The 27,378-nt window shown below is 44.0% G+C and overlaps 1 protein-coding gene across 1 annotated transcript; it reads right to left on the bottom strand.

Annotated features, from left to right (window-relative positions):
* Nucleotides 1–826: 826 nt before the first annotated feature.
* SERPINF2 (serpin family F member 2) lies at nt 827–27,149 on the bottom strand. The gene is made up of 8 exons (XM_040423558.1): nt 27,021–27,149; nt 26,831–26,888; nt 17,337–17,769; nt 16,974–17,117; nt 8,786–8,989; nt 6,584–6,726; nt 2,586–2,790; nt 827–1,494 (listed from the first exon to the last, which is right to left on the bottom strand). The coding sequence occupies exons 2-8, from the start codon at nt 26,885–26,887 to the stop codon at nt 1,169–1,171; spliced, it is 1,512 nt and encodes a 503-aa protein (XP_040279492.1). The 5' UTR covers nt 26,888; nt 27,021–27,149; the 3' UTR covers nt 827–1,168.
* Nucleotides 27,150–27,378: the final 229 nt, after the last annotated feature.

The raw sequence follows: 27,378 nt of genomic DNA, 5'->3' as shown, positions 1-27,378 counted from the left end.
GCTGTCCTGATTAACCCCTACACCCCTGATTAGCCAACCCCTGCCACTATACACCCCATACCCCAATCTACCCCCACCATCATCTCTACTATCCCTCTCCCTGTTATTCACCCCTACCATTCCCCTGTACCCCAGCACTTTCAAGGTATTAACCCTTGCATTGCTGGATCCCTACCCTTCAGTTCCCCTTACCCTAATCCTACCAGAGTCACTTGCAAGGTATTAACCCTTGCATTGCTGGATCCCTACCCTTCAGTTCCCCTTACCCTAATCCTACCAGAGTCACTTGCAAGGTATTAACCCTTGCATTGCTGGATCCCTACCCAATGTCTGTGGCCTGCATTCACCCTTCGTCGTTCTCTTAGGGATAGAATTAGTCAGGTGGGGTGGGCTGCTAATACGTGTGTGTACGTGTGTGTACATTTATTTAGCTTTGTGGGTGGAATTTGGGAACAGTGTAGTTTAGTACTGTATATTTAGTGCTGTCTTGTTAGTGTATTGCATGTGTAGTGTACTAGATATTAATAAATATCCTGTTTTACTTGTAACTCTGTGTAACGTGTGGTTATTGGCGATAGTTCAGTAAGGCGCATGCAGCTAGTTTAGTGATTAGCGTAAAGTATAGTGAAAGTATTGTATTGTTATATAAAAAAGGCATAAATAGGTGGGGTCATCGATAGAAGGCTCCTCCTATTTATGAAAATTATTGATATTTGCATAAATATTTGTGATTAATATTCCCCCTTTACAATCCCCAAGTCAATTTCTTAAAACTTAACATCCACTATATAACCGGAACAAAACAGCAAAGCCTAGATGAGTGAAACACAGTATTTCAACAGATTTATTCATCAGGTAACAAACAAGTTGGTCACATATAAAGGATAAATATTGGTATTCCCAAAGAGATGTCGTGTCCCAGACCTTACAACACGGATGGAGACTAATATTTCAAAAAATAGAATATTTATCTATAAAAAGGTTGACTGATTTATCAAGTCCCATATTTTTAAAGTTGTATGGCTTTCAAGCGCATGTGGGAAAGTATGCAAGATATATGCGAGCCAAAAAAAGACACATGGTCAATTCAGACTTAGTCTTTCCATAAGTTATACCAAATGGCCCCACTAAGGACTCAGGAGCTACCTCTTCTTTAGGTCAACACATCTTACTTGGGTATGGAACCCTTGGTAAAGCGCCTAGAATCCAGGTTAATTGATTGATCTTTTGTCTTTTTTTGAGACCCCGGTTTAGGATTGCGAACATACCCCAAGAAAATAGGCAGGCCTGTGATATCATCAAACAAGAAATACAAGAATGGGCGGTTAATGCTAAACGTGAACAATGAGCGTGACATAACGGAGGCTGTAACAGCAGCAGCCTCAACTCCCTCCTCATTCAGCTGCAACGTGGACTGATGTTCAACACTGGATACAAATAATGGATCATCTGAAATTCCTTTTAAATTTGGATGAGTAAACAACTGTTCAAGTCCTAAAAATAAAAAAAATTATTATTTGTAATAGAGCACAATGAAAGGACATTCAGAAATAAAAGCCTTGAACTCCTTCACAGTATACCATGACTGGAATGGTCTCACCAAAACGCTACAACTGCACCCTGGGAGAAGTAGGTGCTATGCTGCTGCCCACCCACACAAAGTGAAAAGTCCTCCAGATAAAGCCTCATACACATCTCCGTCTCCATTTGAAGTCCGTGAAAAAAATTTGCCCATGTTTCATCCGTGAAGATGTCCATGAAGGATCTGTGAAGGTCCGTGTATCCATTTTTTTTTTGTCCTCCATATGTTTAGCCATATTCCACCGACACTGCTCAGCTGAAAGTTAGTTTCCAAAGCATCTACTATCAGTGGTCAGTAAAAAACAGACCAAACACGGATACCATCTGCGTTTTGTCTACGATTTTTCACTGACCCATAGGCATGTTTGGTCCGTATCCCAGACCACGAAAATGCAGACAGCACACGTCAATTAAAAACAAATGTAAATGAGGCCTAAGTGAGTGAAAAACAGTAAAAAGGGTGAAAATTACACTGGACAGCAGCATTTTTGTATTGCTTTCAGTTTCACACTGAATCCATATGGCTGTTCTGGTGGCCATGTATAGCCCTCATCTCTGTACTCCTGACAGCTCAGACATTCATTTAAACTATATTTATTTACGGTAGCTATAATGACTGTTTACGAGCTATTAGGAGATCAGAGATAAGGGCTACACATCAAGCCATCTGAACAGCTCCCTGACAGATTCATTGTAAAACAGAAATGATAGTGAAAATGAAAGAAATGACACTGAAAGTGAAGTCTGTAGAACAAAAACTATTAAACATTTTTTAATAAAGACCAATTGAAAAAAGTTATTTTAGCCCAAAGTGAGCCATTGAAGGTGTTCATAGCTTCTAAACATCCATTTTTTTTCTAGGTGTTTTGGAAGCCTATGTGGAAAAAAAACAAAAAAAAAAAAAACACCTTCCCTAAAGCATGCAGTATTTCAGCTAAAAACACAAATATTCAAAAATACACTTATTTAGCCATGCCACGGATCATATAAAAGCTTAAACTTACCAAGTTTGGATAGGACATTATTAAGTTGCAGTTTAAAATCCAGATTTAGTTTGGGAACTCTTAGGATTGTTGGTTTTTCCTTATGGAATCGGTTATAAAGTTCAGTTCTATTCAGGTTATCCAGCAATCTTGAGAGATTCCAGTTCATCTGAAGAGGCATGACTATGACAAAACTCATGTTTCCTTTAAAAGGTAATCTGGCCACCTTGGAGAAGAAAGGAGAAGATTATCCTACAGAATTTATACATTTCAATCTGAGCTTTTTCTGAATTAGTTGTTCATAGGGGAGGTGATATATCAGTGACTGACAGCTATGTATACACTTACACAGAATGCCACTCACTCACTGTCAACACCTCCCACGTGAATGAGGAAGTCAAAGACAGATTTATAAAGAGAGGTATAAAGTCAGAAACAGATGTTTTTACTGAATCTTTCCCACATAACTATATAAATCAATCTACTCAGCTCCTCCTGCTCTACAACATGCTGCCTGCATTGTCTAGAGACTCATCTAGAAATCCTACTCCAGTTTTCTTATGCCACCTGTTACAGGAGAATGATTCTCAGCCTGACAGCGATATCATCACATAAAAAATACCTGATAATTGGATATAGTAGATGTAGTACCCCAGAATAGGGTCATTGCAAAAGAATAATTTTTTTAATGTTCAATTGTTAAGTGTTCCGATTTGCTAAATTTGTATACCCAACAGCATTGTATGGATGTCCGGGTTAACATCTTAACTCAACCCCTTAGGTTGCCAGGAGATGGACATGGGTCTCCCCCCTTGCTAGTCAATGGTGTGTGTTCTTAGCTGAGGAAGAGAAGATCTATGTTGCATGAGCTCCTTTAGAGCTAGGCCCGAGCTTCAGAGAACCATAATCCAACGGCACACACGAGCGGATGCCGTGCGTGACATCCGCTCCGTGAATGACAGCCAAGACCCGATGCAGACTGCAGAGGCACGGAGCATTAACATGACTGATAATGCTCCGTGCCTCTCTGTGACCTCTTTACTACGAAATCACAGTGACAACTATGATTTCGTAGTAAAGAGGTCACAGAGAGGCACGGAGCATTATCAGTCATGTCAGTGCTCCGTGCCTCTGCAGTCTGCATCGGGTTTTGGCTGTCATTCACGGAGCGGATGTCACGCACGGCATCCGCTCGTGTGAACCCAGCCTTAGTCTCTGAATCCTGAGGCCCAAGGAGGGGGATCACATCAATGTGTCCTCCACTCTTCCATCTCCCTCTCCTACAACACTCAAGCTATGCATGGAACAAGCCACCACCTAGTTAACTCTCACACAGCACTTTGCAGGAGGTTGCTATGTCACTACCAGAAAAAGACCTATGCTGGGAGTATACTAGGCACTACAATAATTAAAAATATATTAACATAGCATTTAATCGACAAGCCATTTGCAGATACCCCCTGCCCCGGGGTACTGCACATATATTTGCAACCTGTAGTTCCATTTACAAGTGGGTCTTTGTATTCTATTGCCTGCACCCGTTTATGGGTTTGTAGCATAAGTATCTGTAACACCCCAGAGTTGTGTTACTACACTCCTCCACCCTGCTACTATCTGTTAAGAGCCTGTATATTGTCATCTGATATAATTTATATTATGTCTTCACAAATGTGCATCTAAAACCATGTTAAATTTCATTGTTCTTGTATTTTTCCAGGTTCACCAGCAGGTGGCAGCAACACTTTGGCAAGGTACTAGTCTCAGTTTAGTGCATCTAAGCTGGAATGGATTATTCCAGCTTATCTCCCCCTCTGTGAGCAAAGTGGGCTGTTGCCACATCCTGCAGCATGGGTGGAGAAGGAAGTTCGAGTTAGTGTAGCCTTCCCCCTGCTAGGAGTAGGTGTGTGTGAGGAGTTCCCCTGCATAGGGAAGACAGCAAGGATCTTGTCTCAGCTGAAACTTGATTATATACCCAGCCTGAACAACGTCAGCCTCAGCTGAATGAAGAAGCAAAAAACTACAGACAGACCATCTCCAGAGTTCCAGGAAGAAAGAATCCCCTGAGAAACCATCTGAGAAATAGGTCCAGAGACCTAGGAGAAGCCATTCCTCCTCCGCTAGTCTGTCCCCATACAGCAGAAGTTACAGAAAAGTGCAGGAGCTTAATTCCTGCCACAGTTACAGAGCTACCAAGCAGACGACTTATCCTGCAAGCTCCAGATTTAAAGCAGAAGCACTCATTCCTGCCAATCATTGCTAAAACCTGCTGGGACCAGAGACCAAAGCTGTATACTGCTTGGATGAAAGTTATCTTCAGTAAAGAAACGTTTGAACTTCATCTAAAGTTCTGAATATCGTTAATTCTGCAAAATTCCCCTATTAATCCTACTATCACTACACTAAAATTTATTGCAAGTGAGCCAGGAGACCAGCCGTAACCAGGTAGGAGACACCGTTGACACAATTATCCCTATCCTACAGAGACATAGGCCATTACACCACTCTGGCATTCCTAATCTGGGACGTGCGTTATAACACCTTGGAAAGGCCCTGGGATAGTACCCTGCAATTGGCGTCACGACAAATACAGACTATTATCCACCTGACCCTGCCACTGCATTAAATTGGCGTCAGCGCACCCCCGTATCCTGGCCATTGCATATCTATATGTACTAGATGGAGTGGATTAGACGTGTAGATCCAGGAGACGGTATATTGTGGGGATGTGGATACACGTTCTACATGTATGTACACATACACATTACTGGCCACAGTTGGCCGGTATCCAGGGAAGGCAGAAAAAGGAGGCTGCTGTGTATGGTGGTGTCCTTTGTGTAATTTGTTGTAGTTGTATCTTCATGTAATATATATTGCTTTGTTAGGGTACTTTCACACTTGCGGCAGGACGGATCCGACATTCTGTTCACCATGTCGGATCCGTCCTGCCGCAATTTTGCCGTGCTGTGGCGTTGCTCCGTCCCCATTGACTATAATGGGGACGGGGGCGGAGCTCTGGCACAGCACGGCGAAAGCCGCCGGACTAAAAAGTCCTGCATGTCCGACTTTTTAGTCCGGCGGCTTTCGCCGTGCTGCGCCGGAGCTCTGCCCCCATTATAGTCAATGGGGATGGAGCGACGGCGCATGTCGGATCAGTCCTGCCGCAAGTGTGAAAGTACCCTAACCTCAAATTTATTTTATTATATACAAGTATCTGCGAGGGTTGTAGGTTACTCATTGGGTATATGAAGGACTGAAGGGTGTGTATTTGATACTCAATGTAAGTGAGTTGTATAGGAAACAAAGACAACAGCCTAGGAACAGAATAAAAGGGACATGATGCGTAGATATCCATCATTAGATTTGTACCTATGACACTGGCTGACCTGTTACATGTGCAGTTGGCAGCTGAAGGCTTCTGTGTTGGTCCCATGATCATATGTGCTCACATTGCTGAGAAAATGCAAGTTTTAGTATATGCAAATGAGTCCTAGGAGCAATGGGGGAGTTGCTATTACACCTAGAGGCTCAGCTCTCTCTGCAACTGCCGCACCCTCTGCACTTTAATTGACAGGACCAGGTAGTGAAAATGTGATACTGCCTGCCTGGCCCTGTTAAAGTGTAGAGGGCGCAGCAGATGTATAGAGAGCAGAGCCTCTAGGTGTAACAACCACGCCCCCATTGCTCCTAGAGGCTCATTTGCATATATTAAAACTTAATTTTTCTCAGCAATAATCGGCACATATGAACGTGGGACCAACACAGATGTCTTCAGCTGCCAAGTGCACATGTAACAGGTCAGCCGGTGTCATAGGTATAAATCTGCTGAAAGATACCCTGTAAGAAAAAAATAAATAAATTAATAATTCAAATATTTGGCCAAATAGTAAGCCCAAAAACTCACAAAACCCTATTTTTTTTTACTTTTTGACTGCAGTACAAGGAGTCGGAAATTATTATGTAGGTAATGTACATTTGGTAAAATAAGAAAAATAAATATTTCATAATATAAAGAAACTTACTTGACTTTCTAGCTTTTCATGTAGAAAAAAACTGAGTGGATACTTCCCTGATTGCATCATATCCACCATCACAGATTCCTCGTCATTTATATTAAACACATCTTGCACAGTCTTAGTTGGGTCAAATCTGTTTTTCCACAATCCTGCTCAAAACATGAAACCGATCAAAGTCACCACATGAAAAGTACAAACTGACGAAGAAGTGTGCCCTAGAGAACGAAAGTGACATATATAATTTGCCATCTGTATGGTGGTAGCATGCCACAATACAGCCATATACTGTGACTGCCACAGCCTCCCTAAAGGGTAAACCACAACCCTCCTTCCCCACAATGCATGATGCTGCCACCTGCTGGTGGCACTGACTAGGTCTCTTCTAAAACAGGATCTATGGAAAAGCGTACATGTAAGAGTACCCAGGGATTGAATTAACTGTTACTGTATTATAAAGTTGGGGCATGGACAGTACTCAGAGCAATTCCACTTTTAAAGAGGACCATTCACTTCTCATGACATAACTATGAATTGCTATCTAGTTGAAATAGTAAAGGAATGGCACAACAGTCATAAGATTAGATGCTCCAGAATTGTTATTACATGGGGAATGCATGAAGCTATTAAAACACACATGTCAGGAGTGGTGAAAGGTCCTCTTTAACACAGCTTCACATAAAAACTGTTAAGTTACAGAACTTTGCTTCATGGCTTTGGGACAAATTTTAAGTATTCTCCCCATTCATAAGTATACACGAGGACAGTTTACTAATCCTGTAGAGGGTGTCATTTAGACAGACACCAAATCCTTTTTTGTTTACACCAACTATTTGTTGGTGTACTTTAAGGGTTCACGCACGCGACCGTAATCAACCATGGCTTTCCTGAACCGAACCTCCTATCATAGTAGTTTATGATACAGCCAATTTGTATCTGATCGCGTGACTATTGCAGTGCACTCCCAGGATGACGTGAATACACTGCAATAGCCCCGCCGTCAGATAGTAAATTTATGATACAGTCAGTTCAGATCAGAGGAGCCACGGTCAGCCCAGGAAACGAGGCCAACACAAAGAACGCGTTTCCCAGGCCAAAGACAGTTTTGTGCATATGCCACAAGTTAATTTTTTACAAAATGCGGAATCTTTGGTTATGCTCCCTTTGCCACTCCCCTTGGCAACATAAGCCAAGTGGATTTTTCTAAAAGTAAACTGGGTGTGCCAAACTGAGCTAAAAAAGCATCATGTGTCGTCAGTTTGTACCAAATATTGGTGCAGTTGGTCAAAAAAATCTGGGTTCTCTCAGATTAGTAAATGTGAGTCAGATACTTTCAACTTTGGCTACTGAATCTGGATTCTAACTGGGCAGCTTGCTGACTTTGGTACATATGACCTTGTACACATACTGTATACTTGCATGGTTTGACCAATTCTACCTACTATGCCAGGAGGATATGTTTGCAATAGAGAAATGGAGAGGTTAACGAACCCCAACCCCAAGTTTTCAAAACAGGAAAATTCCCCAAACCAATTAGGAGATAATGGAATGTGACTTTCATGACAGCAGACAGGAAATGAACACCAAGTTTTCTTGGGTTTTTTGGACTCTTGACCCGTTTTCGCTGTTGCTTTGACCAACCAAACCCACAACCCCTAACCCCTAACCACACCCAGCTAGTGTATAGGTCCTCCCGCTCAGCTAGTTAGACACAGACTCCCCATCACTGTTGTGACACGCTACAGACATGACATCACAGCAAATGAGAGCTGCATGGACAGCCCAAAAAAGAAAGATAGGAGCAATAAAAGTAACATTACAAAATTATGGCCACTTTCATAAACAATTATATTAAAACAGTGGTGATGTAAACTAGAAAACAAATAGTGATGTGTTAATTTCCCCTACAATTTTTTGTAGGCCAACTTTTCCATTCTACCATATCTTGTTGATGTTGGTTCCTATAGCACGTCACGGACTCTTTAGTACAGGTTATAGTATATCAACCGCGGCACACCAATGATTCATTATCTTCTCAAGTTTATTTCCACCGAATACAGCAACGTTTCGACCTATCCGGTCTTCATCAAGCTCACCTAAAAGACTCTAAAGACTGGATAGGTCGAAACGTTGCCGATTTCTATATCTCTGCAGTACAGGGACACTACAAATTGTATATAAAGGGGTAAGATAATAAGTAAAGCACGTTACCTTTGAAGTGTATTGCATTGAGGAGTATTAAGACAACATTTGATTGGAGTTCGGAAAGAAAGTGTGGTATTTTCCCTCTAGTAGCATCACTAACCCACTTGTTTATAGCCACCAGAGTCTGCCGCATATTCTGCTTGAAGTTTACAGGTTTAGTTCCATATAACTGCTCAGATCTCTTTAGGAATTTTCTTTTAATATGAAAACCTAAAAGGAAAAAACAAAATCACAAAATGTAGCACTGAAAAAAAATATTCACTTGTGCAGCAAAGATGTAAGTAGAAGCAGAAAGGCAGGGGCTGATTGGGAACTTGAAGTGGCATTGGAAAAAGCCTAAAAAAAGTGACCCCATTTTGTAGGTGGGTTCAGATTGACAGATGGTGGGGCAACACAAGTAGGCAGGGACAGCAATCCCATCATGCAGACCCAAATACCACAGTGCAGCACAAAATACTGCTGCCCGAAACAGTATGAAACTGTATCATGCTGGCCATATGCATATGTACCTGGTGCTTCTACATTAATTAATGCAGAGAACATCAGATCTTTATGTACCTGGCTGGTGGCCATGAGGAGGGCTTGGGTGGCCCCCTGGGAATTTATCGCTGTAGGGTCGATAGCCAACAAGGTGGCTCCAGGTTAGCATTATTGCAAGGCAGTTCAGGGGTCCTGGGTTCAAGTCTGACCAAGGACAAAATGTGCGTGGTTTGTTGTTCTCAAACACATATGTTAATTAAATTCCTGTGAATGTTGGGGAATGAGCGCCTATATGCAGCTACTGTTGCTGCATAAGTGGCAGATTGGATAACCCAGTTATGGGAAGAGTTGAGCCCCTTGGGTGAGAAGGGCATTGGGGTGCTTTCATATTTATTTATTTATGTTTTTCAACAACATTTTTGTGTTTGTCACTTTTTTGTTGTAAAACTACCAGCAGATGCTAGCTGAATGTCTATGTGAAATATGAAATGCAGAACATTTGCTACTGGGGTTTTTGTTCAATAGTTGGCTTTTTACAGTTACAGGTGCATCTCAAAAAGTTCAGAAAGTGAAACTCAGTCATTACACACAGTGATCCATTTCAAGTGTATTTCTTTTAATGTTGATATGTATGGCTTACAGGTAATGAAAACCCAATCTCAGAAAATTTGATTATACTAGACCAATTCAAAAAATTATTTTTAAATACAGAAATGTTGGCCTACTGAAAAGTATGTACAGTATAGGCACTTAATTGGTAGGGGCTCCTTTTGCATGTAACATCTTCTGGGCAACTGCAGTCAGCAGTCTTACCCACGATTGCGTAGTCTACTGATGCAGACAGACGGATCATTTAAAGGCTTCGGAAACTTTTGCAGGTGTTTTGTGTTGATTAGAGTTTGAAACCATGAGTTTACAATATTGAACTTTACAATATTAAAATTTTCTGAGATACTGACTTTTGGGTTTTATGCAAGTCATAAATCATAAATAGGGATGAGCGGACCCGTGGATGTTCGGGTTCGGCCAAACTTCAGGTCAAAACTACGGGTTCGGGACCCGAACTCAAACCCCATTGAACTCAATGGGGACACAAACTTTGGTGCACTAAAATGGCTGTAATAGTAAGGGCTAGAGGGCTGCAAAAGGAAGCAAAATGGGGGTAAGAGCAGGACAATTGCCCTGCAAACAAATGTAGATAGGGAAATTACTTAAAATATAAATTTTTTATTTTTATAATAATCTTGAACTAGGAGGCGGAGGTCAAAGTGGAGTAGGAGGTTGAGGAGGCGGTGTAGGTAGAAGCAGGAGATAGCCAAGACTCCCCCCCCCCCCCCCTTTATTTTTTATACATTGGGAAATGGAAAAGAGAATGGAAAGAGAAAGTGCACTGGAGTATAACAATGGCTGAGTGCGGCCGGTATACTTGTCTATTCAGCACAAGGTATGGACAAGTCCTGTGGGATCCATGCCTGGTTAATTTTAATGAACGCGAGCTTGTCCATGTTTACTGTGGACAGGCCAATGCGCTTGTCGGTGATAACGCCCCCTGCCGTGCTAAATACAAGTTCGGACAATACATTGGACCTCCAAGCACCTCCAAGGCTTAAAAGGGCAAGTTCAGGCCATGTGCCCAATTTGGAGACCCAGAAGTTGAATGGGGCAGACCCATCAGTCAGTACGAGTAGACGTGTGCACACATACTGCTCCACCATGTTGCTGAAATGCTGCCTCCTGCTAAGACGTTCTATATCAGCTGGTGGTGCTGGTTGTTGTGGTGTGCCAACAAAGCTTTTCCACATTTTGGCCATGCTAACCCTCCCTTCTGAGGTGCTGGCGGTGCCCCAGCTGCGTTGGTAACTTCTTTCTGCTCCTCCTCTGCCTTGTGCTTCCACTGAGCGGGGGCTCAGTGGAAGCACAAGGCAGAGGAGGAGCAGAAAGAAGGTGGGAATGCCATCAGCTGCGCGTCTACCAGCATGTGATTGTACCCGAGCATCTTCCGATCACGCTCCAGTGACGGAATTAAGGACGTCACGTTGTCCTTGTAGCGGGGATCCAGCAGGGTGGCCACCCAGTAATCAGCACTGGTTAGAATGTGGGCAACTTGGCGGTCGTTGCTCAAGCACTGCAGCATTTAGTTGCTCATGTGTGCCAGGCTGCCCGGAGGCAACGACAAGCTGTCCTCTGTGGGAGGTGTATCGTCTGTGTCCTCTGTATCCCACCAGCCACGATCCAGTGATGTCCATGAGCTGCTTTGGGTGTCACCCTGCTGCAAACACGGTTCCTCATCCTCCAGAACTGTGTCCTGGCTGGACAGTTGTGTACCTGGCCTCTGTTGGTACAGGAACCCACCCTCAGCCACTTTTGAATGACTGGCCTGATAACCGTGGAAATGATCCCTCTTACTCCTGCCTCATGTGCCACATCCTCTTCCATCATCGCCCAAATCGTTTTTTTCCAGGAGACATAGAAGTGGGATAGTAACGCTGAGGACAGCATCATCGGCACTGGCCATGTTGGTGGAGTACTTCAAACAGCGCAACACGGCACACACGTCCCGCGTGGAGGCCCACTCATTGGTGGTGAAGTGGTGCTGTTCCACAGAGCGACCCACCCGTGCGTGCTGCAGCTGAAACTCCACTATCGCCTGCTGCTACTCACACAGTCTCTCCAACACGTGCAAGGCGGAGTCGGTACGTCGCATATGAGATGGTGAGCGGGAAGGCCGAAGTTACGCTGCAGTGCAAACAGGCGAGCAGCAGCAGGTTGAGAGCGCCGAAAGAGCGCACAGACAGCCTGCACTTTCTGCAGCATCTTTGACATATCAGGGTAATTTTTCAGGAACCTCTGCACCAAATTCAGCACCTGCGCCAGGCAAGGGATGTGCGTCAAACCAGCTAGGCCCAGAGCGGCTACGAGATTTCACCCATTATCGCACACCACCAGGCCGGCCTTGAGGCTCAGTGGCACCAACCACTCATCGGTCTGTTCCATGCCCATCCACAGCTCCTCCGCGGTGTGGGTTTTTCCCCCCAAACAGACGAGTTTCAAAACAGCCTGCTGTCGTTTACCCCTGGCTGTGCTGAAATTGGTGGTGAAGGCGTTACGCTGACCGGATAAGGAGGAAGTGGAGTAGGAGAAGGAGGCAACGAGAAATGTCCTGCAATCCTCGGTGGCGGAAGGACAAGCGCCAAACTGCTATCCACCTCAGTCCCAGCCTCCACTGCATTTACCCAGTGTGCAGTTAGGGAGCTATAACGTCCCTGCCTGTGCTTACTGGTCCACGTATCTGTGGTTTGTGGACCTTGCAACAGATGGTGTTGTGCAGTGACACCTGATTTTGTCCGCCACTTGGTTGTGCAGGGCAGGGATGGCTCACCTGGAAATGTAGTGGCAGCTGGGAACCACGTACTGTGGGACAGCCACTGCCATAAGGTTTTTAAAAGTCTCCATCTCCAGACGGAATGACAGCATTTCAAAGGCCAGGAATTTTGAAATGTTGGCATTCAGGGCTAGGGATCGCTGAGTAGGGTAGGGGGGGGGGGGGGGTACTTCCTCTTTCTCTCCAGTGTTCGGGGATGGACAGCTGAACGCTTCCATGGGACAGTGTGGAGATGCTTGGTGATGGTGGCAGAGGTGGTGGGGTTGATGCCACATCCTGTTTGCGGGGTGGCAGGTGCCACTGTCACTCCAGAGGGGGAGGAAGAGGCCGAGACTGCAGCAGAAGAGTGAGCAGGAGGAGCCTGAAATCTTGTGGTTTTTGAGGTGTGTACTCCACTGCAGCTCATGCTTTGCATTTAGATGCCTGGTCATGCAGGTGGTGCTCAGGTTTAAAACATTTATGTCTCGCTTCAGGCTCTGATTGCACAGCATGCAAACCACTCGCGTCTTGTTATCAGCACATTGTCTGAAGAACTCCAGGGAACTCCTTGGAGCTGGCTTTGGTGTGCTCGGTCCCTTGCTGCGGAGGGCAGTAGCAGGCGTACTGGCTAGGGGACGGCCACTCTGCTTTTGCACCCTGCTTCCTCTTTTGCTGTGCACTGGCGCTGTGTGACCACCACCTCTTCCTCTGAACTGCACACGTCACTCGCATGACCTTGATTCCATCTTTCTCCACCCACTCCTCACCTCTGCCCTCCTTGCCGTTCTGCACACTGTAGAAAGTCGCAGCAGTTGGCACCTGTGTTTCGTCAGAGATGTGCTGCAGGGGTCCTCCCATGTCCACATCCTGAAACATAAGTGGTTGGGCATCAGTGCACTCAATCTCTTCCACTTCTGGGTCAGGGCTAGGTGGATGGCCCATGGAAACTCTGCCAGCAGAGTCATCAAAAAGCATAAGAGACTGCTGCATGACTTGGGGCTCAGACTGCTTACCTGATTTGCAAAGGGGTGAGGTGAAAGACAGATGCCCATGGGCTGCAGGTGCCAACTCTGCGCTTTCAGCAGGGGACCAGGTGGGAGACAATGTGAAGGAACTGGAGGCACTTCCAGCCACTTAATCTACAGGGTGGGCCATTTATATGGATGCACCTTAATAAAATGGGAATGGTTGGTGATATACTAATGTGCCACAAACAAAAAGTTAATATGTGAGGGGGGAAACTTTTCAAGATGGGTGGTGACCATGGCGGCCATTTTAAAGTCGGCCATTTTGAATCCAACTTTTGTTTTTTCAATAGGAAGAGGGTCATGTGACACATCAAACTTATTGGGAATTTCACAAGAAAAACAATAGTGTGCTTGGTTGTAACGTAACTTTATTCTTTCATGAGTTATTTACAAGTTTCTGACCACTTACAAAATGTGTTCAATGTGCTGCCCATTGTGTTGGATTGTCAATGCAACCCTTTTCTCCCACTCTTCACACACTAATAGCAACACCGCAGGAGAAATGCTAGCACAGGCTTCCAGTATCCGTAGTTTCAGGTGCTGCACATCTCGTATCATCTGAAGGCAATCCTCTATGCTGTGAAGATACGAGATGTGCAGCACCTGAAACTACGGATACTGGAAGCCTGTGCTAGCATTTCTCCTGCGGTGTTGCTATCAGTGTGTGAAGAGTGGGAGAAGAGGGTTGCATTGACAATCCAACACAATGGGCAGCACATTGAACACATTTTGTAAGTGGTCAGAAACTTGTAAATAACTCATGAAAGAATAAAAGTTACGTTAAAAATCAAGCACACCATTGTTTTTCTTGTGAAATTCCCAATAAGTTTGATGTGTCAAATGACCCTCTTCCTATTGAAAAAACAAAAGTTGGATTCAAAATGGCAGACTTCAAAATGGCCGCCATGGTCACCACCCATCTTGAAAAGTTTCCCCTCTCACATATACTAATGTGCCACAAACAGGAAGTTAATATCACCAACCATTCCCATTTTATTAAGGTGTATCCATATAAATGGCCTACCCTGTACTACTGGCTCTACTTGTTCTGGCCCCACCATTCGTACACCGGTATTCGGGCCTACAAAATAACGCTGAACGTTCTGTCGCCTATGTGCACCTGAGGAAGGACTTTAATTTGGGCGTGTAGCTGGCACAGATCAACCACGTCCTCTCCCTGCAACAGGAGCTCCACCAACACCAGCAGCACCATGACCACGTCCCTTATTTGATGCTCTCCTCATTCTTTGAGGTTAGCTATATAAAATTTTCCTGTCACGTATGCAGTGCAGGTGTACTTCACACCAAAAATGGCTATATGTCACCCACCGATCTAACAGACAGGGAAATTAATATAATTAACCTGTTTGATTGGTGGGTGACATATAGCCATTTTTGGTGTGCTACATGTCACCCACCAATCTAACAGACGGAATAACTATTAATTTCCCTGTCACGGATGCAGTGCAGGTGTACCTCACACCAAAAATGGGTATATGTCACCCACCAAACTAACAGACGGATTAACTATTATATTTTTGTGTCAGGGGTACAAAGATGGTGCATTGCACCCACACAAAGATCACTGTAGGTCACCCACAGAATAAAATAGCCAGATGAGATTCCTAATCCTCTCCCTCACTTCAGCTGACTTTTTCCTGTCCCTGCACTACTGATGGGCGGTGCTACATGTGATCCAGCTTTTATAGAGGCTGGGTCACATGATGCACCGGCCAATCACAGCCATGCCATTACTAGGTATGGGTGTGATGGCTTCTAAGTGCCCACAGCTTAAAAGCTTGCTAATTGGCTGCCCTGCAGCCTTTCAACAAGCTTTATTAAATGCCCGAACACCGAAGTCAAACTTTTGCTGCAAAGTTCAGGTTCGAGTCCAGGTACCCGAACTCGCAAAGTCCGGTACGGACCCGAACTCTGCAGTTCCGGTTCGCTCAACACTAATCAAACACTAAGGGCTCAAGCACACGAACGTATTCTTTCTGTGTCCATTCCTTTTTTTTTTTTAAAGGACTGTATACGGAACTATTCATTTCAATGGGTCTACAAAAAAAAAAACAAAAAAAAAAAAACAACAAACACACACACACATGATGGAAGTTACTCCGTGCGCATTCTGTTTCCGTATATCTGTATTTACAATACGAAAAAAATAAAATAGAACATGTCCTATTATTGTCCGCATTACGGACAAGGATAGTACTGTTCTATTAGAGGCCAGCTGTTCCGTTCTGCAAAATATGGAATGCACATGGACATCATTAGTATTTTCTGTGGACCGCAAAATACATACGGTCATGTGTATGAGCCCCAAAATAAATAGACCACCGTATGTAATGGCTTTATACAAGTTTTTTTTTTGAATTACTGAAATAAAGTAAGTTTTTGATGATATTCTAACTTATTGAGATGCATCTGTACCCTCTCTACAGGGAAAAACACCATGTATAAAATGTCAGTGGTAAGACACTGAAGAAAAAAAAAAAAAAAAAAAAAGCCTTCAGGATGCAGTTTTTTTTATTGTAGCAAGCATAAATTTTATTATTTTCACTATGCAGAACACCAGGGTTTAAAAGAGGCTGCTAAACTGGCTAGATTGAAAACTGCATCCTGAGTGCATGTCAGAACTGCACTGTGTGCCATCACTAGGGAAGAGCGAATTTCATGTTATGAAATTTGTTTGCGCTTAGTTTGGTGGTAAAAGCAGAATTGCGTTATGGATTCCGTTCCCACGGACCATAAAGCAATTCTATGACGGAATGCATAACTTAATGCCTTTAAAAGGCAGTCATAATAGAAGTCTATGGCCTGCATAACGAACCCATCCCGTTTCCGTTATGCAGGAGAAGACTCCCCTGCATAACGGAAACGGGATGGATCTGTTATGCAGGCCATAGACTTCTATTATGACGGAATGAATAACGGAATGCCTCTAAAGGCATTCCGTTATGCATTCCGTCATAGAATTGCATTATGGTCCGTGGTAACGGAATCCATAATGCAATTCTGCTTTTACCACCAAACGAAGCGCAAACAAATTTCAAAATATCTCTAGCCATCACCCTATGGACCCTCACAAATGTATGTCATTACTGTTTAACATTAGATTCATGCTGTGAAGACATTATAGTTTGAAGATAGAGGGGTCCAAAATGATGCTGGTCATACGTTGACATGTACAAGACCATTAGCTGCCAACTTGCACATTACAGAAATGTATTTATGGCAGAAAAAGTTAACAAATTATTATTATTTTTTAATTAATAAATAAAAACACATAAATAAACGTTTCTCCATCTAACAGACACACCTTTCTTGACGTACATGCGAGTAGCTACACTTAAAGAACTTGCCACCAGTCGCTTTGTCACTTTCTGCAACTTCTCGTGAAGACATTGTAATGACTCCACATGGAGTGTCTCCAGGATCTCCTTTTCTGTTTCATTCTCAGCACCTAAATATAAAATAGAAATGATTAATACCAAAGTAATAAAGAAATATTAGGATTTAAACTAGCTTCAAAAAGGTAAAATGCCATAATTTCTGGACATAAAAATATGGATTAAGGATTATGTTTGCTTAGGATGACCCAATACAACTGAAACTCCATTCAAATATGCTTTGCTCATGCAAGTCCTCAAACATTTGATCTGAATAGGAATGAAGTCATTACCTAATGTCAACTGTAGGAGACCAAGACCAATGCTAAAAGGGGATACCACAACATTTGGGCTTTCAGATTCCAGCTCAACCTGTTTCAGAAGGTCCTTGCTAAATGCATTCATTGCTTGTTCAAATGTTTGCATGTCTGCATGTGACAGCTCCCCATCACAAACATTTTCAGATGATGAGGATGCTACTTCTTCCTCTTCTTCATGCGAGTGTTCATCATCCTGAAACACTGCTGAAGGATCAGGTACAGATGCTTCTTCTGGTGCTGCCGTTGATGTTGTAGTTGTGAAGAATTCTGTGTGATCAGGATAGATATCTGATAGAGTGTCTGAGGTGGACTCTACAAAAGTCGGGTGCGATGCTTCTGTACGAGGAGTTGTATGAAAAGACGTCGTTTCTGTTGCATCTGTAAAAAAATCTTCGACATTCACTTCCTGTGTAGACAAGTAGAATCAATCAAGTTAGCTAAATTGCAATCTTATCAATAATTCAGATTTCTTACAATAGTTTTGTTTCTTTTAGGCCTCATTTTGTGGGGATCGGATGCGGACCCATTCATTTCTATAGGGCTGCAAAAAGATGTCCTATCGTTGTCTATTTTGTGGACAAGGATAGGACATTTCTACAAAAGTTATTTAAAAAAGAAAAATAATGCATGCACATGGCGGGTATGTGTTTTCGGACCGTAAAACACATATGGTTGTGTGCATGAGGCCTAATGATCTTCAGTGATCATATAACCAACTTTAGACTATTGGGGTTTTCCAGGACTATCCTCAGGATAAGGCCTAAGTAAGTAGAGAGGAAATAACGTGCTTATTAAAATAATACCTTTATTAATAATATTAGGGGGTAACGGAGCAAGAAACTGCTCAAGTGATAACCAATACTTAAAGACAGATACTTTAAGAAAACTCCCACCATAGAGAAAATATTGAGAGATGCTCGCAGGGAGAGATAAATACTCACATAGGTATCTGGTGTGGCTATATGGAGACATGGAGACGGGGGGGGAGATAATGGACGAGAAAAGATTACCTTTCCCTAGACGCCCCTGGAGAACTAAGACCTGTGCCCAGGGATACCCCCTAGTGGTGGAGGTACCCTGTCCCCGTACCTATGTCTATACTCAACCCTGTTAAGGCCCTACTTCAATGTATGAATTATAGGTACATACAATATCCTATGGGATATGGAAATTGGCCCCAGGAAAAAAAAGAGATGTCTATGTACTTTATTAAACCCCAGGATAAGGCCTCACGCACAAGGCCGTTGTTTTGGCAGCTTGGATGCAGACCAATTCACTTCAATCGGGCTGCAAAAGATGCGGACAGCACTCCTTGTGCTGTCCGCATCCGTTGCTCCGTTCCGTGGTCAGCAAAAAATAAAAAATGTCCTATTCTTGTCCGCGCTTTGCGGACAAGAATAGGCAGTTATATTAAAGGCTGTCCGTGCCGTTCCGCAAATTGCGGAACGCACACGGACGCCATCAGTGTTTTGCGGACCACATAACACACAACGGTCGTGTGCATGTAGCCTAAGTCATCAATATCAGATCCATGGGGTTCCGACTCCCCCACCGACCGCCTGTTTTTGGCAGCTGCAGGAGACTATACAGTGGATGGAAAGCTCCATCTACGGTTTAGTTTCTGCTGCTGGTGTACCGCAGCTCAGCTACCTCTAACAATATAAACATTTAGGCTCCATAGCCTTTTCTGCAAGTCATAAAAACAGTCGCTAATGACCCTTATGTAACATCCCAGAGTTATGTTACGAAACTCTTTCACCCCTCTACAACCTGTTAAGTGTATTTGCATTGTCATCCTGTGTAAATTAACATCACATTCTCACAAATGTGCATTTTCTAAGCCTTGTACATGTATTTGCGGTAATTTCCATGTACACCAGCAGGTGGCAGCAATGTTTAGAAGGGCCTTAGTAACTGTTTAGCATTTCTAGACTGGAATAGTATATTCCAGTTTAGCTCCCCCCCCTCTTTGAGCAGAGTGGGCTCGCCCACATCCTGCCTCATGGGTGGGGAAGGAAGTTAGTTAGTGTGCCAGCCACCCCGGCTAGAGGAAGGCTGTGCTGGTAGGAGCTCCCAGTTCTAGGGATCCCAAGCCAGGATCGTGTCTCGGCTGAGACCAAAGATCACCATTCCCAGTCTGAGCCTTTCAGCCTCAGCTGGTGACAAGAAAGCAGCCACCTCCAGAACTCCAGGAAGAACCATACCCTGTGAGCTAACTGTGAGTAACGTCCAGAGACCAGGAGAAGCCAAATTCCTCCTCAGCTAGTCAGTCCCATACACAGGAGAAGACAGAGCAGAAGATAGTAATTCCTGCCATATTCTCCAGGCATATGATAGAAGCAGAAGACAGATTCCTGCCATACATTGCCAATACCTGCTGGGACCTAAGACTATTGCTGTATCTCGTGTGGATTAATGCTGCCTCCAGTAAAGACAAGTTGAATTATGTAAAAATCAAAGATGGTGGCTCACTCCAAACGAAATGTAGATTCCTTCCTCTGCACCAAGCCGGAAGAGCTACAAGCACGGACTAAGTTGCAAGTCTCGCTCAAACTCCCGCGATATTTCGGGTAAGCCGGCTAGAGAGGCAAGGAGGAAGACGCTAACAAACACCAGCGTCTTGGATCCTCGATACAGAGGAAGGTAAGAACGTCTAAGCTGTTATTACAAGCTACAAATATATGAAGGCTTGAACTTTTGATGTCGATTGGAATACTTTATTCATAAAGCGGATCTCCTAAGCTACTCCGGGAATAACTGAGTCCTCCAATATTTGCACAGCAATCTATTGGATACAAATCCATATATACATCTATGGACTTTTCCCTAAGGGATCATAATTAATACCACCTATTGCATACCAACATTGCACGTATTGGGAACTACATTTTGAACTTTTGCTGGACTATATAGCTTTGAGGCTTATACCCTACATATGGTCATCTATTTATTTTAATAGTTTTTAGTATTTATCATTGTTCTATTTTACCTGCATATACACGTGTATTACTATTGAGTGATTTAATTAAATTTTATCCATATGCCAAATGTAGTGTGCTCGCCTATTACTATAATTTACAAGTTGAATTATATTCCAAGTCTGGATCTCATTCATTACTACCAAGTTCCTCAATTACTCCTACTAGCAACACACTCATTTATTGCAAGTGAGCCAGGATCCAGGAGTCCAGCCGTACCAAGGTAGGAGACACCGTTGACACTATACCCACTACCATACAGAGACATTATACCACTCTGGCATTCCTAACCTGGTACGCGAGTTGCAACACCTTAAAGGGCCCTGTATTAGTACCCTGCGCACGCTGCAATTGGTGTCACGAACAAAAACAAGACTATTATACTCATATCCTGACCCACTGCATAATTGGCGTCCATGTAACTGCACCCACGGTCCGGCTCATTGCACTTTACAAAATTTTTTGCAATAGTTGCACGGTCACTTAAATCATAGTGAAACACTGAAGTCATGGTGCCATTCACAGAAATGCAGCAATTTCACTGCCAAGCTACGCTGTATCGTACTAGTTTATTGCAGATGCAAAAGCAGTTGCCTATGGCAACATATATTCAACACTGGTTAGGAAATGGAAGATGTGCTGTCATTGACTGCTCTGCTCTCTGTTCTGTCAATTCATAAAACCTGCCCTAACAAAAATTGTCAATGCTGTTCATGGCAAACGGTTGTAACACCCCAGAGTGGTGTTACCACTTCTGCACCTTGCTACTGTCTTTATTGGTCTAACCTTTATGCATTTATTCCAGGTCCTATACACTGTGCATTTCTAATGTTATGTAACTGTTCATATGTAATGTGCCTGGTACACCAGCAGGTGGCAGCAAACACGGCAGAGCTATGTGAGATTGTGAAACAGCTATTTCTGCATAATGTCTTTACTTAAACTGTCATTTGGCATTCCGGGCACTAGAGGCCACTGTTTTGCAGCTACAGCAGCACACTGAGATTTAAATATGCAAAACAGATGATGACTCATGCTGCTGCCTGTGAGTGAACAAGGAAGTGTGTTGATCTGGCATGGTGGAAGGATTGTGCTGTGAGGGACTGAATCCGATTCCATCCTGGCTTGCAGATATCCAGCAGTTAATGGACACTCAGAAGGAGAGTAGCTGTAATATCCTTTCTGTAGCCAGCTCTTTTGAAAGAGAGGTTGTCCCAGGAAGACCAGTCCAGTGTGTTGACAGAAGGCCTCACTATCAAGCAAGGCCGCACGGTTGCTGAGAAGTTAGTGGCCATCTCTGGTAGGCTGCATCCTCGGGCCCAGAACGGACACAGGTCAGTACACCTGGTTACTGATTGCAATATATTGTGTGGCGCCTGAAGTTACAAAGACTAGCCTAGGCCTAGCATTAGTTAGTCAGTTAGGATTTATATCGTTTTTGCTAGGCTGTACTGTACTGGATTGCAGCGCAGTTATTGACTTGCAGGCTCTGCTGCGTTTGCCACCGGCTAGGGGTGTCCTCTGTAGCGGCACAGCACGACTTGCAGGCTCTGCTGTGTCCGCCATCGGCTAGGCCTGTCCATTGGGCAGAGACATTTACTGTGGGTCCAGGATATAGCGTTTCTATGCATGTTTGTATTGCTTTGGTGATGCTTAGGTTATTACTTGTCGTTTAGGTAAAGTTTTCTGTTCTTGCATATTAAGCTGGTGTCAGTGTCGCTTTCCTTGTCTGTGACTTCGCTGTATTCTGGGGAACCCACCCCGGTACACAGCTTACAGCTATACTTAGATAGGATGGAACTTTCCATTCTCCCCCCCCCCCCCCACCCACCCCAGAGAAAAGTGGGCAGTGTCCGACTTCCTGCAGGAAGGGTGGGGCAGAATTTCTAGTTAGTCTAGTATACCCCCTGCTAGGGGACAGGTGTGCAGGGGAAAGTCTCTGCTGGACGTGACCACGCCAGCCAGAGCACCTCAAGCTCTGCTGGCCATGAGGCCAAAGCTTAAAGCCTCAGAATCCAGGAGGAAAGTTCCCTGGCATAACTTAGAGCCAGACTACAGAGAGAAAGTGCAGCTTTTAGAGGAAGCCAAGTTACCTATTCAGCTTATCAGTACAGCGCAGAGACAGAAAGCAAGCAGAGTTATTGAAGAAGCCTGCCAGTTTAATGCTAAAGCCTGCTGGAATCAAGACAAAGCCTGTAAACCATTTTGGAGAACGTTTATGCAAAGTAAAGCTGCTGTTCAACTACATACAAGGTCTGGACTCAAGTTATTCTTTTATCCCTCAATTATTCCCCCTATTTATTGCTTCGGAGCCAAAGCCTGGGGCCCAGCAGTATCCAGGTAGGAGCACCGTGACACACAGAGGGACATTTTAGGCCGCACTATACCACTCCATTCCTACACCTGGGTCGCGCTATAGAGGGCCCTAGGGCGGAGGCGCCCGTTGCATGGTCACATCCCAGCCCTTTTTTTTATGGCTACATTTAGACCTAATGGAAAGGAAATTTCATTCACTGTGAATGAAGAAAACAAAAAACAAAAAACACACACACACACACACACACACACAAACTAAATGTAACTGCAACTAACCTATATAATGAAAATCTGCAAAAGCAAGGATTTAATTTGACCACGACATTCAAAGCAATTGAATAAATCTTCCAACAGATGTTTGGGGTATGCTGCATAATCATCTAAAGCAGTTCTTCAGTAGCTCTGGCGCCAGAAGTAGGCACCGGAGCTCCACAGATTCACTGTGGCCATGAGGAAAGATGAAGTGTTTCATCGGAAACGCATAGCTTTTTTTATGTTTTTTTGTATTGCACGACAAGGTTTTTATGCACTTGAAATAAAGATTTGCCGTTTTTAACCACAAGTGCCAGAAGATTTGTCCAGGATTCACCATGTAAGGGCTCATGCATACGACGTATGTATTTTGCGGTCCGCAAAAAATACGGATGACGTCCATGTGCATTGAGTGTTTTGCGGAACGGAGCAGCTGGCCCCTAATAGAACAGTCCTATCCTTGTCTGTAATGCAGACAATATTAGGACATGTTCTATTTTTTTGCGGAACAGAAATACGAACATACGAAAATGGAAAGCACACGGAGTAACTTCCGTTTTTTTTTTGCGGACCCATTGAAATGAATGGTTCCTTATACGGTCCGCAGCTGTGTATGCAGTACCCCAGACCTGGGGCTATCTGGAAATGTTTTATGCTGTATTATATTTACGCCAAGTATTTCTGCTGACGAGGTATGGTTGGCAGGAACAGGGCTAACCACCTCCTCCCCTCCTGTGGGAGTGGGCTCCCTCTTGTGGCTAGGGTCAGGCAATTTATGGTGGTCTTTGCCATCATCCAGCCATTTATCTCTATCCTTACGCATACAGGGGCCTCTATGAGTTGATCTTCATACATTGCCGCTCTACATTGTCATGAATTTATTGCTGCACATCCCCTATCTCCTCCCCTTCATGATTTATCCTCTCCCCTTTCTTTAAAATTTATATTTGTTATTCACCATCTAATGTAACACAGTATGCTCTGCTTTTTATGTTTACACCCACTGGAAGCTTATTTTCATTGCATGCCAAAAAGCCCTATTGAATATCATACTGCGCACAAGGTGCAGTGCTTTCATTCTGCACCACTGTTTCCATCTCCTGGATACACCTGCTCCTTGCCGGATTGGTTTCTGGCACCTGAAGTGGGCAGGCGTGCCACGAGACATCCTGACTTCATGTATGACGCGGTATGTTGGGCACAATGCTGCATAATGATGTCAGACACTTAGAGGAAGTGGGATGCACTGGTACTCAAACAGGGAAGCACCATTCTGTTTATAGGCAAAACTGGTTTCTTGGTGGCTTTCCTTGACCTACAGAGACCACTTTGAGCTTCGCTCTTGGACCCCAAGAGATTGTTTGGGACCCTGGTCCACTGACCATGGACCCATATTCAGGGATCTCAAGTCTCCCGGACGTTCAGGGAGTCTCGCGCTATTAGATAGCGGCTCCCTGACGCCCGCATGTGAAACAATATATCCTGGAAAGGTTTACTCTAGTGATGTCCGGTTCATGAACGAATAGTTCTTTTGAATGGATTAAGTTCACTGAACCGGAGGAGTCGATTCCTCTGACTGAGCCGATCCGTGTGAAACAGCTCAGTCAGATAGCAGAGCAGAGACGCTGGCAGCAGGGAGGGAGGAGTGTAATCTGATCCTAGAGTGGAAGCCAGCCCCTCCCCGCCCACCCCGGCCTGCAACCAATCAGAGCTCAGGCAAGCAGCTCTGAGTCACACACTGTACAGGAGGGAGTCTAAGAATCCAATGAGTCTACAGGTTAAAAGAATCTGAAGATCCGACTAAGGCTACTTTCACACTAGCGTGGTTTTAATCCGGCGTTCAATTCCGACACCGGAACTGCCCGCCGGATCCGGAAAAACGGATTACATTTGAATCCTGATCAGGATTTTGATCACAATGAAAAAATGCATTGGAAAAAACGGATTATTAATTATTCAAACCAACAGCCTGAAGGAGTACACCGCGACAACACCTCATCGGGGCCACTACCACTCCCATCCTCTGCACCAGCTCCTCAGGGGCATGCTACATGTATACAGGCTTATACAACTAAGGGCTCATGCACACGGCCACAGTCAGGGAGATGCGGTGCGGAGGCACGAATTGGAAGCACTACGGCGTGCTTCCGTGGGTTTTCTGTCCGTGCCTCCGCACCGCAAAAAAGTAGTGCACGCACTACTTTTTTGCGGTGCAGACAGTCAGATGCGGATTGCGGACCTCATTCAAGTGAATGGGTCCGCAATCCGCAAGCAGCGGCCCCACGGTCGGTGCCTGTGCATTTGCGGACCGCAGCACGGGCCCGGCCGTCACACGTTTGTGTGCATGAGGCCTAAGGCGGTCAATGATTGCACCGCCAACATGGCTACTGAGCTCAGAAAGAGCAGAGATTTTAATGGAGAAAATAAAAAAGTTTTACTCTTCTCTTCTCATAAACGTATATCATTGTGCTCAGCTCCTCCTGCTCTAGAACATGCTGCCTGCAGACTGCACTACATCTTCCTGGTGACAGGTTCCCTGTAAGAATCAATTGAGCAATAGCCATATGTATCCATTTCTAACTTCCCCGGCAATTCAGTTTTGACATTCAATGTGCAAATATTTGCATTTAGCATGAGGTCTATTGGGTAAGGGCAGAGAACGTAAAGCGATACTCAGAAGCGTGGGCAAAATTTGGCCTCCTACTATCATTAACCAAATCAACTCCTGTGCAATCACATACATGCCCTTGTGCCATTAGTTAGCTATTAAAACACTATACAAGCAAAAACACTAAATTTTCCCCCATGAATGTTGCTCAATGGGGGATGAAAAAAAATACAACATAAGGGAGTATTCACATGTGGCAGATTTGTTTCAGAAATGTCTGCAACTATCCCATCCAACTGAAATCCAAGTGTATCTCAACAAATGAAGTTTTTTTTTTTTTGACAATTTCTGCAACAAATAACCATATCTCGCACGAGTCAAATTATTCCTATCAGTTAATTATACCATTTTATAAAAGGCTTTTCATAAAATTTTCCTTTAAAAAAAAAAAAAAAGTTCTCAATTGCATTGCAAAAAATAAAAATTATATATATATATATATATATATATATATATATATATATATATATATTTTATTTACATGTTAGCCAATAACAAATTTTAAAATGCTGTACTAATTTTTTCTTTAGTAATACATTTTAAGACTAAAACGTCACCACATCCATCTCATGGTGTTTAGGGATGGGGACCACAAATGCACTGGCACTGTCTGTGTGGCCTGCGCTGACGGATGCAGACCCATTCAACTTGAATGGGCCGTCAATCCGTTCGCACCCAAAAAAAAAAAAAGCACATTCTATTTCATTTTGCAGTGTGGAGGCACGGACCGAAATTCCACGGAAGCGCACCATAGTGCTTCTGCGGCCTTCCACTGCATATTTTCCGGATTGCGGAGCCATTCAAGCGAATGGGTTGATATCAGCGAGTGTGCACATGGCCGGTGCCCATATATTGTGGACCCTCTGTTTGCGAGCCGCAATACGGGCACAGCTGGCATGAGCCCTAACACAGAGTATTTCGGAGGAGGTTTTGAGGCAGATGCAAAACACATTCTGAAGGACGCATTAAAGCCTCTTACAGAAGAGAAATAGGACACTCGTCCGTACTCTGGTCAGTAACACCGGGACAAGTACGTAAACGGACCACACATGGATGGAATCCGTATGCTGTCCCCTTCACTAGGATAGGCAAGTCTTGCAGGAAGATCAGACAAAAGGGAGAACATCTCTCCAGGGAATATACCCAGCTGAATGGGTCAGGGTCCTGCCTGCTCTAAACCCAGACGGAATCATCGTCTACCTGAAAGCAGCTTAAGCATGGCACTACAAGTAATGAAAGAGAAGTCGACTTACAGCTGATGAACAGCATATACCAGCCAGGACCAGGAGGCAGAACACCACTTTATCCATCCTACAGGAGGAGAAGAACAGAAGGTCATACACAATCTGATCGCTGCTCCGGAATGATTAGTGATATCTCACTATGGACAATACTGATCATCAGTGAAGGTAGATTAGAAACCAGACGACCAGAAAACCTTACCTGTCCCTTGTTGCCTGCACTCTCAGAAAAGAGACCAAATGCAGGATCTCAGCATTTCAACACCAGGTCCTCCCCCTCATGAAGTCACTAGTTCCCCATCTACTACCTCAAACAAATACCAGCTTCACAATCACCCAGTGCAACAGGTTCTCAGTAATAGGCGCTCGTTAGTAAATCCAGCACAGGCCACTCCAATTAAAAAGACAATTACACTCTTGCGCCTCCACTCTGTAGGGGGAAATTTTGTTTTACTTAGGGTACATTCACACTCTGGCCCAGATTTACTAAGGTATCTGTGGCTAAAATGTGGCGCAATTTGGTACATCTAGGGTTTTTAGACAGATTTTTGGGCTCAGAT

This window comes from Bufo bufo, chromosome 3 (genome assembly GCF_905171765.1).
Source record: "Bufo bufo chromosome 3, aBufBuf1.1, whole genome shotgun sequence".
NCBI lineage: Eukaryota > Metazoa > Chordata > Amphibia > Anura > Bufonidae > Bufo > Bufo bufo.
Note: the sequence above shows the minus strand (reverse complement) of the source record. Positions and strands in the feature narration are given on the sequence as shown.

Coding starts and splice junctions, on each gene's coding strand:
- SERPINF2 (XM_040423558.1), bottom strand. CDS start 26,887: ATGGATAAAGTGGTGTTCTGCCTCCTGGTCCTGGCTGGTATATGCTGT. Junction 17,770..26,830: donor GTATATGCTGTTCATCAGCT/GTAAGTCGACTT, acceptor TTGTCTACACAG/GAAGTGAATGTCGAAGATTT. Junction 6,727..8,785: donor CAATGCAATACACTTCAAAG/GTAACGTGCTTT, acceptor TGTTTTGAGCAG/GATTGTGGAAAAACAGATTT.